At 59.1% G+C, this 13,149-nt stretch overlaps 1 protein-coding gene across 1 annotated transcript; it reads left to right on the top strand.

Annotated features, from left to right (window-relative positions):
• The first annotated feature begins 3,351 nt into the window (after window positions 1-3,351).
• NKX3-2 (NK3 homeobox 2) lies at window positions 3,352-5,025 on the top strand. The gene is made up of 2 exons (XM_061464943.1): window positions 3,352-3,751; window positions 4,162-5,025. Exons 1-2 carry the CDS (start codon window positions 3,352-3,354, stop codon window positions 4,635-4,637), a joined length of 876 nt encoding a protein of 291 aa, XP_061320927.1. The 3' UTR covers window positions 4,638-5,025.
• The last annotated feature ends 8,124 nt before the right edge of the window (window positions 5,026-13,149 follow it).

Raw genomic sequence — 13,149 nt, 5'->3', positions numbered from 1 at the left:
TCCCTGAGTAATTTCCCATACTGCGTTAATCCTATCCTGAAGGAAAGGCTGCACTGTTCCCTTTTCCCAGTGCAAGCTGCTCCCACCAGGGAGCCCATCTGGGTCTTTTTGTATAACATTATACGGTGTATAAAAATTGTGTGCTCTTTACAAATGTTTTTTTAAAGGTTTTGCAGCCACCGTCGCATGTGTACCATCTTTCACATGTTTATCTGATACTTTCATAAGATGCCCGTGAGCAGGGCACATCCTTCCCTGTTTCATCGCCCTTTGCACTATATGCAGTGCTTCTGTGAGCCAATTTCTCCCCACCTGGAAAGAAAACGCCTCGGGTGACTGCAAGAAGCCCCCTCACTCACGCTGCAGCCACACGGGCTCCGCTCCCCCTCTCCCAGCCCACACCACGGTTTGTAATTGGATAGAGGACGGGGCACTGAGGCTGTGCCTGGGCACCGCTGTGCTCCCCCGGCCCTCGATGTGGCCGCGAACCCGCCGGGAGCCCCGATGCCGGGCAGTGCGACGGGGCCGCCTCTAGGTGGGGCAGCCCGCCCGCCGCAGCCGGGGCTCCCCGCGGGATGCGGAACTGGTTGGGGGGCTGTCGGCAGGGCTCCCAGCGGGGCTCTAGGGGCTGCGATTGTGGGGCACGGCGGGGTGGGTGCTCCCCGCTGCCGCGTGAACACGGCGGATCCGCGCAGTATGTGGGGTTCAGCTGCCTCCAAACCGCGCAATGGCGGGAGCGGAGCCCTTGGCAGGGGTGCGGGAAAGGTGGAAGCTGTGCCCCCGCCTGCAAAATTTCAGGCGTTGCCCTGCCCGCCCTGCCGCCTCCTCCCGTGCCCCCCGAGCCTTTCACTGCCCCGTTTGCACCCCCGCCGCCGCCACTCCCGGAGGGGTGACCGTGCCCGCCGCCAGCAGTGCCCGGTGCCCTTGTCCTCCCGTGTTGCCCCAGCTGAGCGCGGACGGGCGCCGGCTGCGAGCCCCGCTCCGGGTGGGCAGCGAGGAGCAATGCCGGGCCGCCGCTCCCCCATCCCTCCCTCTGCTGCTCCGTCCCGCTGTTCGTCTACCCCGGAGGGGCTGGAGGGCGGGGGCGGAGGGACCACCCAGCTGGACCCTGGCCTCCACAGCCCCGGGGCCGCCGGCCCTGCCCGGCCTCCCTCCGCCGCTCCCCTGCGCCTTACCCCCGCTGCTGCTCTCTCTCTCCTGCCGGCCTCGTCCCCAGGCATTTCCTTCCCTGAACAGTAGTTTTCTGATCGGGAAGAGGGCGCAGAGATCGCCCCGGGAGGCGGGAGAGAGCAAGAAAAAAAAAAGGGGGTGGCAGGGAGTGCGCTGGGCAAATTAGCAAAGAATTGCAGCCATTGTAAAGTAACCGCAGGTATTTCCAAGAGCTTCGGAGCGAAACCTTGTAAATCAGGGATTTCACGAGTTGGAAGCTGCCTCTGCCGGAGCTCGGTGGGGGCTGCGCCGGGGAGAGCGCCTCTTCCGCCGCATCCCCGGTCCCAAAGGGCCGCCTGCTCGGCTGCCTGCTCACCTGAGCAGAGCCCTAGCACAGAAGCGGCCTTGCGCTGACTTCCTACTCTCATCCGTGCCCGGAGACCAAACCACAGCTCCCACCACCCGCACCTCCAGCCTTTTCCCCTTGGAAGCGTGGAGCCCTTCCTCTCTTCACGTCTAAGTTCACGCATCTCCTCCGATTCCCCAGATTTCACCTCTCGGCTATTTAGCACCCCTTAAAACGCACGCACAGGGTACCCTTCCTACACCTCCCGCACATCTCCGCTCAAGCGGATTTCTCGCAGCTTCCCCAGATATCTCTTACTTTTCTCCACCTCTTAAAATAAATTTCCATTTTGCAGGAAATACACTGAAGATATTTCCTGAGTGTATCGTGGCACCGAAGTCTTGGGTGGCAGAAGCGCTGGCTTTCCCGGGAAATACCTGGATGGGGAAAAGGGATAACGAGTAAATGCAAGAGGGGTTATTAAAACGGGCTGGACTGTTTGTAAGGTTGAAGCCTGCTCTCGCTCAGTCACGCAAAGGTGCTCTCCGGCTTCCCGACACAACTGCGCTGTGAAAGCAAGATTATTTACTTCGTTAATTTATTTTCCTGGTAAGAATAATGACCGAAAACATTTATTTGGTGCCGCACTCGTTGATAATCAATTGTGGTGGCTTCTCGGTCTGCTGAGAACAGACGCTCCTCTCTGGGGGTACAAGGAGGGATGTGCTGGTGGGGGACACATGCCAGAGAAGCAGCAGGTTGGCACCGGGAATGGGGTTCCAGAAAAAAAGGGGGAGTTTGGGGGGCTGAGGGTCAGCGTTCTGATACTCTCCAGCTCGTTATGTCGCCGCGTCACCCCAGCACCAAAAACGCGCGGTGGTAAAACGCTGATTTTTCATTTCCTGCGTACCTGCCGGATACCCTGTCCGGGATTTTCCTATTAGCTCCGAGGATGCAGATAGTGTCTGAAACAAGGGGAGCCGATGTGCTTGGGGAACCCAGCGGTTTGGTAACGGGCCGCGTCGATACCGTTCACACGTGTGTGATGGTTTCCAAAAGCGTACTGTTTAGGGCCGTTCCCTTTCAGGGGAAGCACAACTTCTCGCAAATTAAAGTCTGCTTTCCTTGAACCTGCCATAAATTGTCCTCTTAAAAAGGTTTTTAAGAGACTCATGGACCCAAGACCGTCCCTGACAAAAGACCGAACCCATTTTTAAATCAGCGAGGTGCGGAAGAGCCCGTTTTCGAAAACCAGTCGAGGCCACTGCGCGCTGACACCCGCAGGGCGAGCGGCCGGAGGTTTGGGCGCTTTCCTCGACGCGCACACTGCGCTGGTCCCGGGAAAGACGCGCTCCCACCGCGGGGCGATGCGGGCCCGGATGGGGCGCAAGGAGGAGTCCCGCGGGCCTCAAGGGGTTAAAGCTCGGTGCGCCCCGCCGCGAGCCCCGCGGAGCCGCATCTCCCCGCTGCGGGGAGCCAATCGCCGTGCGGGCCGCTCGGAGGCTGCCCAATGGGAAGGCGCGGGGCCGGCGCTGTCAGCGCGGTGAGCGATGACAGCGCCGCCGGCAGAAAAAGGAGAGGGCGGGCGCGGGGCGGGACAGAGCGGGGCGGAGGCAGCCCCGCGCCTGCAGGGACCCGCGGCGGCGCCCGGCGGAGCGGCGGCCCCGGCGGCCCCGGCCCTATGGGCGGGCGGGCCGGCAGCGGCTCACACAGGCTGCCCCCGCTGGCGCCCGCCCTCCCGGCGGCAGAGAAGGGCCCGGCACCGTCGCGGCCGCTGCCGGCGATGCGGTCGCCCAGCTGAAGGCGCGGCGCGGTCCGCTGCAAGCCCGCGGGGGCCGCCCGCCAGCCGCCGGGCCATGGCCGTTCGCGGCGGCAACGCCCTGACGCCTTTCTCCATCCAGGCCATCCTCAACAAGAAGGAGGAGCGCGCCCGCCACGCCGCGGGGCGGCCGCCGCCACCCGGGCCGGCCGGTGGCTGGAGGCTGTGCGGAGCCGCCGAGGGCCCGCCGCTTCCATCGCCCGCACCCCGCGTCCCGGCACCGCGGACGCCAGCGGGCTGGGACTCGGACTCTGCGCTTAGCGAGGACCCTGAGGGCGAGCGGCGCTCAGAGGAGGAGAGCGCCGGTGCCAGCGCCCGCCCCGCCGAAGTCACAGGCAGCGGGCGGCCAGCGGTGGCAGAGGAGGCGCAACCCCCAGAGGCGGCGGAGCGGGACACCGCCGGCCTCAGTGACAGTGAGATGTCGGCCGCCGTCTCGGGTAGGGGCAGTCCCGGCAGCGCACTCGCGCGAGGGGAGCGGGTGGGTCCGGGAGGGGTATGAGGGGGATTTGAGAACGGGAGATGATCGGCTGTTTCCACCGGCCCCGCGGGTTTGTGCGGCGAGCTGCGCCGGGGGAAAGAGCACCCGAAACGCGTCCCGCGGGGAGAGGGAGGGAGGATCGGGGAGAGCCCTTTGCTAGGCCTAGCCCCCAGCCAGAGAGGGCGCCCGGCGCTTAACGAAGAGCGAGAAACCCCCACTGCCCTGGCCCGCGACGCGGTGGGCAACTCCCCGCCCGTCCCGTCGCCTCAGGCTACCCGGCTGCGCGGGTGCAGTCCCGCCGAGGAGTGGGGATGCGGGTGTCCCAAGTGCCCGCCTGCCCTGACCGCCGTGCTCTCGTCCTGCCTGCAGATCGCAGCCCCCCGGAGGAGGAGGACGGAGCGGGCAAGTGCGGGAATCTGTTGCCAGGAGAGGAGGAGGCAGCTGCGCCGAAGCCGCGGAAGAAGCGCTCCCGCGCAGCCTTTTCACACGCGCAGGTCTTCGAGCTGGAGCGGCGTTTCAACCACCAGCGGTACCTGTCGGGGCCCGAGCGGGCCGACCTGGCCGCCTCGCTGAAGCTCACCGAGACACAGGTGAAGATCTGGTTCCAGAACCGGCGGTACAAGACCAAGCGACGGCAGATGGCCGCCGACCTCCTGGCAGCTGCCCCCGCCGCCAAGAAGGTGGCCGTCAAGGTGCTTGTGCGCGACGACCAGAGACAGTACCACCCCGGCGAGGTGCTGCGGCCGCCCTCGCTGCTCTCGTTCCAGCCCTCCTACTACTATCCTTACTACTGCCTGCCGGGGTGGGCTCTGTCCACCTGCGCCGCAGCCGCCGGCACCCAGTGAGGGGCAAGCAAACATAACCCACAGCACCCCCACCACACACACTGGCAGCCAGGAAACCCATCTCCCCTTCTGCCACCTCCCATCCCTCCATCCGGCTGTTCATCCATCCATCCAGCCAGCCAGCCAGCTTCTCAAATCCAGAGCCCCAGCTGCAGCTCTCGGTGCCTCGGACAGTATTTATTATTATTTTATTGTTATTTTTATTATTAATATTATTTGGATGGTTCCTCACTCTCTCCTCTTCCAACGTAGGACTCGCGGGCCACCCCGCCCCGTTCCTCACCCCGTCCCCACCCTGCCAGCTGAGGACTTGCGCGATTCGGCACGACTAATTCATGGTATCCATGTTGTCAGTGTATTTGGTGTAGACTTTTTGTTTGTTTATTTCACTTCGGATTGGTAGGGACAAAGAGAGAGGAGGAAAAAAAGTAGAGGAGAAAAAAACCTCAAATAAAAGCAACCAACCCGCAAAACCAAACGCAGCTCAAAAGAGGAGATCAAGGACTCCCTCAGTGGATTGTAAGGAAGATTATTTTTGACGTCTGTTTGAGTCCTTGGTCTTCCAACTTGTTGCAAACTGATTATGCCTTGTATGGTGCTGAATGTAAGGAAGCCTCTTTCAGATCCCCCCTGCTCTTGTTGCCCATGTTATTCCTGTACTCCGTGAGCCTTGGCAAAGGATAAATATGTCACCAAAGGGTGAGACTTACATTGAAACGTCAGATTTCTTTTCTTTTTTTTTTCCTGAGATCTTTCCGTGTTCGGGGAGGGAGGAGTTACGGATTTTTCGCACTTTCCAGTTGTATTAAAGTTGTTATTATTATTTTTATATTCAATGTGAATATTTCTAGTCAGGCTTTTTAAGAAATCGATGTAATGGGAAATCCTAATACCATCAGTGCCTTTTAGAGTTCTTCTGCAGCCCTCTCCTTCAGGGGTGGGGATTTCAGATCTGCTCAGCAATGTAATTACACTCTCTTTCAAGGTAACTCATTGCTTTCTACTTTTTTCCCTTCTTTTTTTTTTTACCCCCTCCCTTTCTCTTTCAATGGCACTGTGCACTCAACTAGATTATTTACTTCGAATGAATTGTGAATGTTTGTAAGCTACCCGCTGTACTTTTGGGGTGGTATTTTTTTTTCCTTTCTAATTTATAAACTTTAGTTTAACACTTGGCTCTGCCGCTTGTGTCGTTTCTGAGAGTGGGCACGGATTTCCCCAGCGACCTTTTCCCCGCAGCTGACTTCAGGCTGTAGCACAGACCACATCCCGGCTTTCCCACTCGCCCGCAGGCTGGCAGCGGCTCCCCAGGGCCGCCTTGCCGTGCTCACGGGCAGCGCCGGAGCCGGCTCCTGGGTCGGTCCGGGAGCCTGGGGGAGTTACTTAACGCGTGTCCGGGATGGAGCCGCGGAGCTGCTGGTATAGTTTGCGGCTGCGCGGGTTACAGTGAGCCGCAGGGACATGGGATCGGTTTTCCCGGCAAAGGCGGCTTCGCTATGCAGGACGGGCAGTGCCTGCTGCCACAGCCCGCGTCTGTTTAAATACCCTGGCGGCTCTGGTAAAGGTGTGCGGATAGGAGAGCGGTTCTCTCGTTGCCGGAGCCCGGGGGGTCGGGCTGGGTCTGAAGGATGGAGCTGCGCACTCTTCGGAGAAAACGGCCGAGGCCGTTTGTATCCCGACACAACAGCGCTAGCCGCTGGGGCAGCCTCCCCCTTGGACCGAGCCCCCGCGGCGACACCGGGCCCTCGGCGCGGTACTGGCAGTGCACCCTGCCGCAGTCCGCTGTCCTCCGGCAGTCCCCGCCGGGGCCAGCGCGGCCGTACGAAGCGGGCAGTCTGTGCTGTGGGCAACGGCGTTCGGAGGGACGGGACCCGGTAGTAGCTGTGGTACTTTCTCCAAGACGACGGAGCCCTTTCACAGGCGGCAGCGCTTCCCGGCGCCCTCGATCCTCCATCGCTGCCGGCTTCTCTTCCTCCGCAGGTGAAACGTCCCCAGGGTCGGGCTGCCTCTGCTCAGAGGTTGAGATGACTCCGGCTGCACTCGGCGGTGGGGAGACGGGTGACGGCGACTCTAGCCCTCGGGGTTGGAGTGGCTCGGGGCGAGCACTCAGCTCCTAAAGCCATCAGCCGCCTTGGCACCGCGGGAACGCTTCGGATTTGGTTTTGTTCCGCCGGCGGGTAGGCGAGAGGAGCACTCCGGGCGTAGAGGTCCTGTGCGCTAGAGCCAAGACCTTGGTGGATGCGCAGAACTGACCCTTTTCCTTTTTTTTTCTTTTCCCTTCCTTTAACTATTTAATATCATCATTCCCCACCTCTTTCTCTCCTGGAAAAATTAAATGTTTGGATGTCAGGAGCACTTGGGAAGATGAGAAGGAGTCTCTGCTGCTGCGCAGACAGCTCAGTTTGCTCCTTTTTTTTTGTCCTTGGGGAAATCTCTCTGCCCGCAGCCCCGTGCTCCCCGGTAAGGTTTGCAACCCCACAGCAGACACCGGCCGCCGATTCCCACCCCAGCTTCGACGGGACAACTCATACCAGGGGAGGTGTAGCCCCCGGTGGGAATGGGGAGGCAAAGCGGTGGGGTGGCTTTCGGCGAAGCTGATAATGCTTCCTACCGGGCTCCTCGTTCGAGAGATAGGATTGTTTCGAAGCCTTCTTTTCCCTGTAGGTCGCCGTGTTTTGTTATTTTGCTTCGTGCTCGCTGTCGGATACAGTGCTGGAGGGAACCGCCTGATATGAAAAGAAAGCGTCTGTCATGAAAACTTCCCGGGGGGGGGGGGGGGTAACACAGGAGAACAGGCTCAGAATAAAGCCTCGGACTATTTTCCCTTGAACCCGGTAAAACCATGATGCGTTTTACTCAAGATAGAAATTGCTGGAAAAGTCGATCTGAGTGAAGTTACTTGGAATTTTAGGATTGTGTTTAGTATCGAATGTTTAAGCATCGAGGGTGACTTCGTTTGCCGTTGGCGAAATCCAATACTTGAGAAAGAGCAGTATTTTTGATAGGGAAAAATAAATCGATAATTTAATGTGATCTTATTGGAATTTGGAGGCGTTTCTATTCCTGTTTTTACTGATAATTTTACGATTTCAAATATAAAGCAAATGTTCTGAGGCTTTTTGTCTTTTCTCAGTGACGAAATCCCTCGCAACCCAAGGGGAACTGTACCAAGGCCAAAGGAATTAATCTGGATTTTCGAAGTTTAAATCATCAGCAAAACCTGGGCTCTAAAATCCCTTCTCCACCTCATCCCCCTCCCCGAACACGCGTTCAGCTCATCGGCACATACGGATGCAACATGAAAATAATGCCCCTAACGATATGTTCCGACTTCAGTCTCTCTCCCAAGCCCCAAATCCATACAAAAGCCGTAGGAATAATTTTCCATCCGGACATGGACAAACTCAAATCTTAAAAAAGGAAAAACGGTCGCAATAGAAAGAGAGAGAGAGAGAAACTGCCGCCGCTATGAGCAATTCGGTTGTTGAAATGTAATGTAAATTGTGTATACTTTGCATATGTCTCCATAGGCGCTTGTGTTTGTCTATTAAACACTAGCACAGGCGCGGAGACGAACTCTGCAACAGGGAAGCTGCCTGTATTTAGATACCTCCCGCTCGCTCGCAGGGCAATAAAACAGGAAACCACCAGAGATGTGTGCGCGTCCCTACACACTTGTCAGGTAGAATCAGCAGCGGGAAGAAGGGGAGGAGAAGCGGTAGAGGATGCCGGAGCGCAGGCAGCCCCCCCCCCCCCCCCCCCCCCCCCTCGCACACAGCACCTGCCCGGCCTCCCAGGGGCTCCGGAGAGCAGGGGGCAAAGGTGGCCCGGAGGTTAAGGGCCTCTCCACGGCAGGCCTGGGGCTTTGGCAGCCAATTTTCCGCTTCTCTTCTCCTGTCACTGGGGGGGCGACGCGCCCCGAGGGTGGCTCCCGGGCCGGGTCAGGGAGAACACGGCGGTTCCCCTGGGTCTGCAGCACCCAACCGGAGAGGGGACGTCCCGCGGCTGGGATGGTCCTCCCCGCGCATAGGGGAACACTGGGAATCTGGCGGAGCTGGGCAGCCCCAGAGCTGGGTCCTGAAGGGAAGCCTGAAGGTGGTGCAGTGGTGGCCCCAGCGAGCAGCCCGGGGCCATTCTTTTGCTGAGGTGATGGGGAAAATAAAGGGCAAGTCTTTCTTTCTGCCCCTGCCCCACCACCGGGGATGCCACCGCTGCCAGCCTGTCCGAAAGCCTTCCCAAAGCGGGCCCTTCTGCTCGGGGAATAACGTAATTTCCCTGGGGGCAAGGTAAACCAGGGAGCAAATGAAACATGTCCCAGCCAAGCCTCACACCATTAACGCGGGCACCCCGCACAGGGCTGAGACAGAGCCGAGCTCCCAGCGCCAGAGGCGAGCGGGGGGGGCCGCTGGGCGAAGAGGCTCATCCCAGAGACCCCCGGCCCTGCTCGTCCCTGTGCACCGCTCTGCGGTGTTCCCCCGCTCCGAGACCGCTCCTGTGCCTGGCCGAAGGACCGGGGAGCGGGCGGACTCTCATCCGCAGGTGGTACTTGTCGTTTTTGTAACTTATGGTTTGTATGTGTATTATTTCATTTCTTTCATTATTATTTTCTTTAAAGGAGGGAGAGAATACCGGCAATCCCTACGCAAACCCCCTCTCCCTCCGGAGGGCGAGCTCACTCACGGGACCGCCAGGAAGCGGGATGCCGCAGTGCCCGGGGGAGGCCAGGGCCGACGGATGCTGCCACAATCCCGGCAGCGAGGCCATCGGCCTTCCCGGAGCCCGACCGGCTCCAGTGGTCCCGAGGGGACAGCCCCGGGCGCGGGCTGAGGGTTTTGACTCGGCTGCCTCGGGGCGTCTGAAGAGCAATCCACACCTCTTTCCCCGGCTGTTTCCCCAGCTCTGTACCGTCTGGTCCCCAGTAATGCTGGGGAGGAGCGCAATCGCTGGGATGCTTCTTGGAAAACTAACAGCGGGGAGCTGTGGCTGCAGAGCTTTCAGGTGCGACAGGGGTTTTTTCCCTAAAATCTGACTCGGTAAAAAAGAGGCCGGCGCTCGGGCTCCCCAAAGACGCTGCTGACAGCCAGCACGGATCCTCCGCTGGGGCATAACTGCTGGTGAGCAGGGGAAGGCTTCTCCTTCCTCTTGGCTTGGGGAGCGCATGCGAGGGGCGGCGGCGGGTCTGCTGGACACGGTGGAAGACGACCTGCAGGGACTGCCTGCTGTCTGCAAAGGGGTGCCACCAGGACTGGTGACTGATGTCCCTCCCACCAGAGTAGGGACACAGCTGTTAATAAAAAATACATATCTAGGTAATAGTGCTCATAGGTATTTCAAGCTTCTTTTTTTTTTCCTTTCTTATAAAAAGAAAAAAAAAAAGAAGGCCTGTGAGCCAAAAAGGCCACACGCAGCCTTTTCATGCACGGCCGACTGACAACCAAAACAGTGCTTCCACATCGAGAGAGAATGGCCAGAAACCCGTAAACCGGGTGGAAAGGCACAGGAGGGGTTCATTTTCAGCCTCTCGGGGCTGACCGGCACTGGCGAGAGCCCCGGGGAGCCGGCGGCAGGGGCGGAGGGACCGGGGGTAGGCACGACACGGGAACATCGCTCGGAGGTCGCTGGTTGCTGTTTTGTTTCCTAAATTGTTCTGTGGGGAAAGTAAGTCCTGCCGGCCGGAGGGGATGGCTCTGAAAGACGCTGCCTGCCCTGCCCGGGGCTCCAGAGCCCGCCACAGCCTTTCGGCTCTGGCGGCTTGAGGACCCCGTTCGGCGCCGGTGACCGGGCTCGGCTCCCCGTTAAAGCCACCCGAAGGCGAGACACCACCCCCTTCCCCCCCCGGCTTTTCTCCCGGGAAAGGGTAAAGCACTTTTCTCGTGGATCTGCGCTGCGTTGCGCTTAAATCGGCCGGGGAAAGCCTTTGTGTCGCAAAGGACTCGAGTGATAATTAGGGATGAAATGCGCGTGGAGAGGACTAATATTATTTTTGGCTTGTGCGGGAATAATACAGATTTGCAAACCGTACGCATAAAGCAGGGCTGGCTGGGACGGGAGGGAGGCAGTTCTGCCGGCTGCCGGCAGCGCTCGGGCTTGCGCTGGCTCTTCTGCTCTGGATAGGGAAACGAGGGAAGGGTCGGGTCCGGGCTTTGCCTGTTTGGCACTGGGTGCCCTGGCAACGGGCGACGGGCTTGGGGCACAGCCGCAAATTCATCGCCGGGGACCCGCCTGGCCGTTTTCCCCCGTGGGGGTGTCGTGAGCGGATTTAGGGTGTCGTGAGCGGATTTACCGAGGTGGCTGAGTGGGCGCTGTATCCTGCACGGGGGACAGCACAGCAAAATGAACACAGCCAACAAGGGATTTTTATTTGGCTGATTAAAAAAAAATAAAACAAAACAACGATTCGCGGTTCCTTCATTCAGTTTAAAAAAAAATAATCGCAAACGGGAAATTTCTACGGGCGTACAACTTCTTTCCAGAGAGCGCAACAAGAAAAGCACATCTGCACTCATTCGCTGGTTGCAAACACCGCTCTGCAGGGGTGCTGACTGTTATTTTGTCAAGTGACTCTGAAGAATCCTTTTGTTTTCTGAAATTTTACTAATTTATCGGAATAAACCAATAAAATCTCTGGAACAATCGGTTTTCCTCTCCTGAGGAAAAGAAAGCTTTTACGTTTTCTTTAAAACCTGCGCTCTGTGCCGCGGATTCGCAGACTCTGGGAAGTTGTGCTTAGATGTCCGTGTGAGGCTGTGCCCCGGGACATCACAATGGGATAGCTTTACTAAAAATACCTCCGCAGGATACTGAAATATCCACTTCGTTTTTGCGAACAATTTCGCTGAAGAAGCATCAGTAAGGAAGGAGCAGGGGAAAACAAATAAAACCCTACCACAAGCCCTCACCGTAAGAGGCGAACTTTGTGCGGAAAACCCGACATTTTATCTTAGAAAAAATATATGCAACCTTTCCAACCTGGGAATTGCTGGAGAGCTGCTATCGCCCCGGCAAGAGTATCGTTTGCAGGGCAATGGCACGGTCTTTTCGTCAGTCGGGCTCGGCGGGGCCGGGGCGCTCTGCACCCCCACGGGAGCAACGGTGGAGCAGGTCCCCGAACGGCCCCTTCTGCCAAAGCCTGGGACAATACGGGAGGGTCAGACTTGTCCCTTACAGAAGAATCACTCCCCACCACTTCTCTCCACCGCGAGGTGCCTGCTGGCTACTCGGGACAACCGCATCCCGCACGGCTCCCTGGCCCTCGCCTCCCTCTACCAGCAACACATTCTCCCACCGCCCAAGCTCCTCTCCCGGTCTCCCCGACTTGGGCAGGACACGCGAGTTCGGGGCAGAGCCCTCGCCCCGGGCCACCCCATCCCAGCCCCGGCAGCGGGGTCTCCCCGGCGCCTCTCCCGGGCCGCTCCCGGCCTCCCGCGGCCCAGCGGGGAGGGTCTCCTCAATGCCAGGCCTGTGTATTTGTAGTTTGATTTCGCACGTCAAGGATAATTTCTTCATACAACTTAATGGACGCGGCTTGACATCCATAATGATCGCTAATCATTCAAATTATTTTTGCTAGTGCCCAGACATGTTCCAGTTGTTGTGATAGATCGCGTTTCACCCATAATGATGGACAATTACCATTTCTAATTCCCCGGCTTTTGACACCTAAATCCACCCACCATATGTGGCTGAAACGCGCCGGGCTCGGCGGCGAGGCCCTGATGACATTTGCAGCAAGCCCCTCTCCGGAGAGCGGGGCACCTGGGGTGACACCCAGCCCACCACCCCCCGGGCCCCTGCTCTGCCCGAGGCCTGCGTTTGCTACCGCAAGTTGGCAGCTCCGCGGCCGCGGGCAGGCGTGGGGCGAGCAGGCAGGGACAGAAGCGAGCCCTGCGGGTTCCTTGTGCTCGGCCTCGGGGCGGTCACACTCGAAGTAAAGCCCCGCTCCCGGTCGGGAGCTGCCTGAGCCGGTGGACAGAGGCGTCCTGTGGGCTGTAAACCGCCTGCTGCCTCATCGCCGGCACTGCCAGGGAACCCCCGCCTTCATTCGTGCTTTCAGCGCAGGCGAGAAGTCTCGATTATCCTCGACGTGGGGACACATGGCCTTGAACTACCCCGTACGGGAGAGACAGAGAAGGGTGGCGGGGAGGTTCAGCTGTTGAAAGTGGCTTTCCATCGCATCCATCGTTTTCCTGGGGCGTTTATCTCCGCGTTTCCCCTGGAAATCCGGTGCACACGATGGAAGGTCCCTGAATGAATCCGACGGACGCAGCATCGGTCCTTCCGACTGCCACCGTCCTAGCCCCAGCCCCACTTGCCCAGCCCGGCCCGGCCGTCGCGGGTCCCTCCCGCTGCACGGGCAGACGCGCCTCGGTGTCCCCGGCCCCTCCGCACCGGGACATGCTTTGCCAAAGCAACCGGGTGTCGATTTACCCTCGGTGATTCCTTTTAAATTTTGAGTGAATGAAGGAACGAAGCCATAGCGTTTGGGTTTACCTCCCGCACGACGGAAATGCCG

This window comes from Pezoporus flaviventris, unplaced genomic scaffold (genome assembly GCF_033815535.1).
Source record: "Pezoporus flaviventris isolate CSIRO_AGI_PZ_B2104156 unplaced genomic scaffold, CSIRO_AGI_Pfla_v1 ptg000002l, whole genome shotgun sequence".
NCBI classification, from domain to species: Eukaryota; Metazoa; Chordata; class Aves; order Psittaciformes; family Psittacidae; genus Pezoporus; species Pezoporus flaviventris.
Note: the sequence above shows the minus strand (reverse complement) of the source record. Positions and strands in the feature narration are given on the sequence as shown.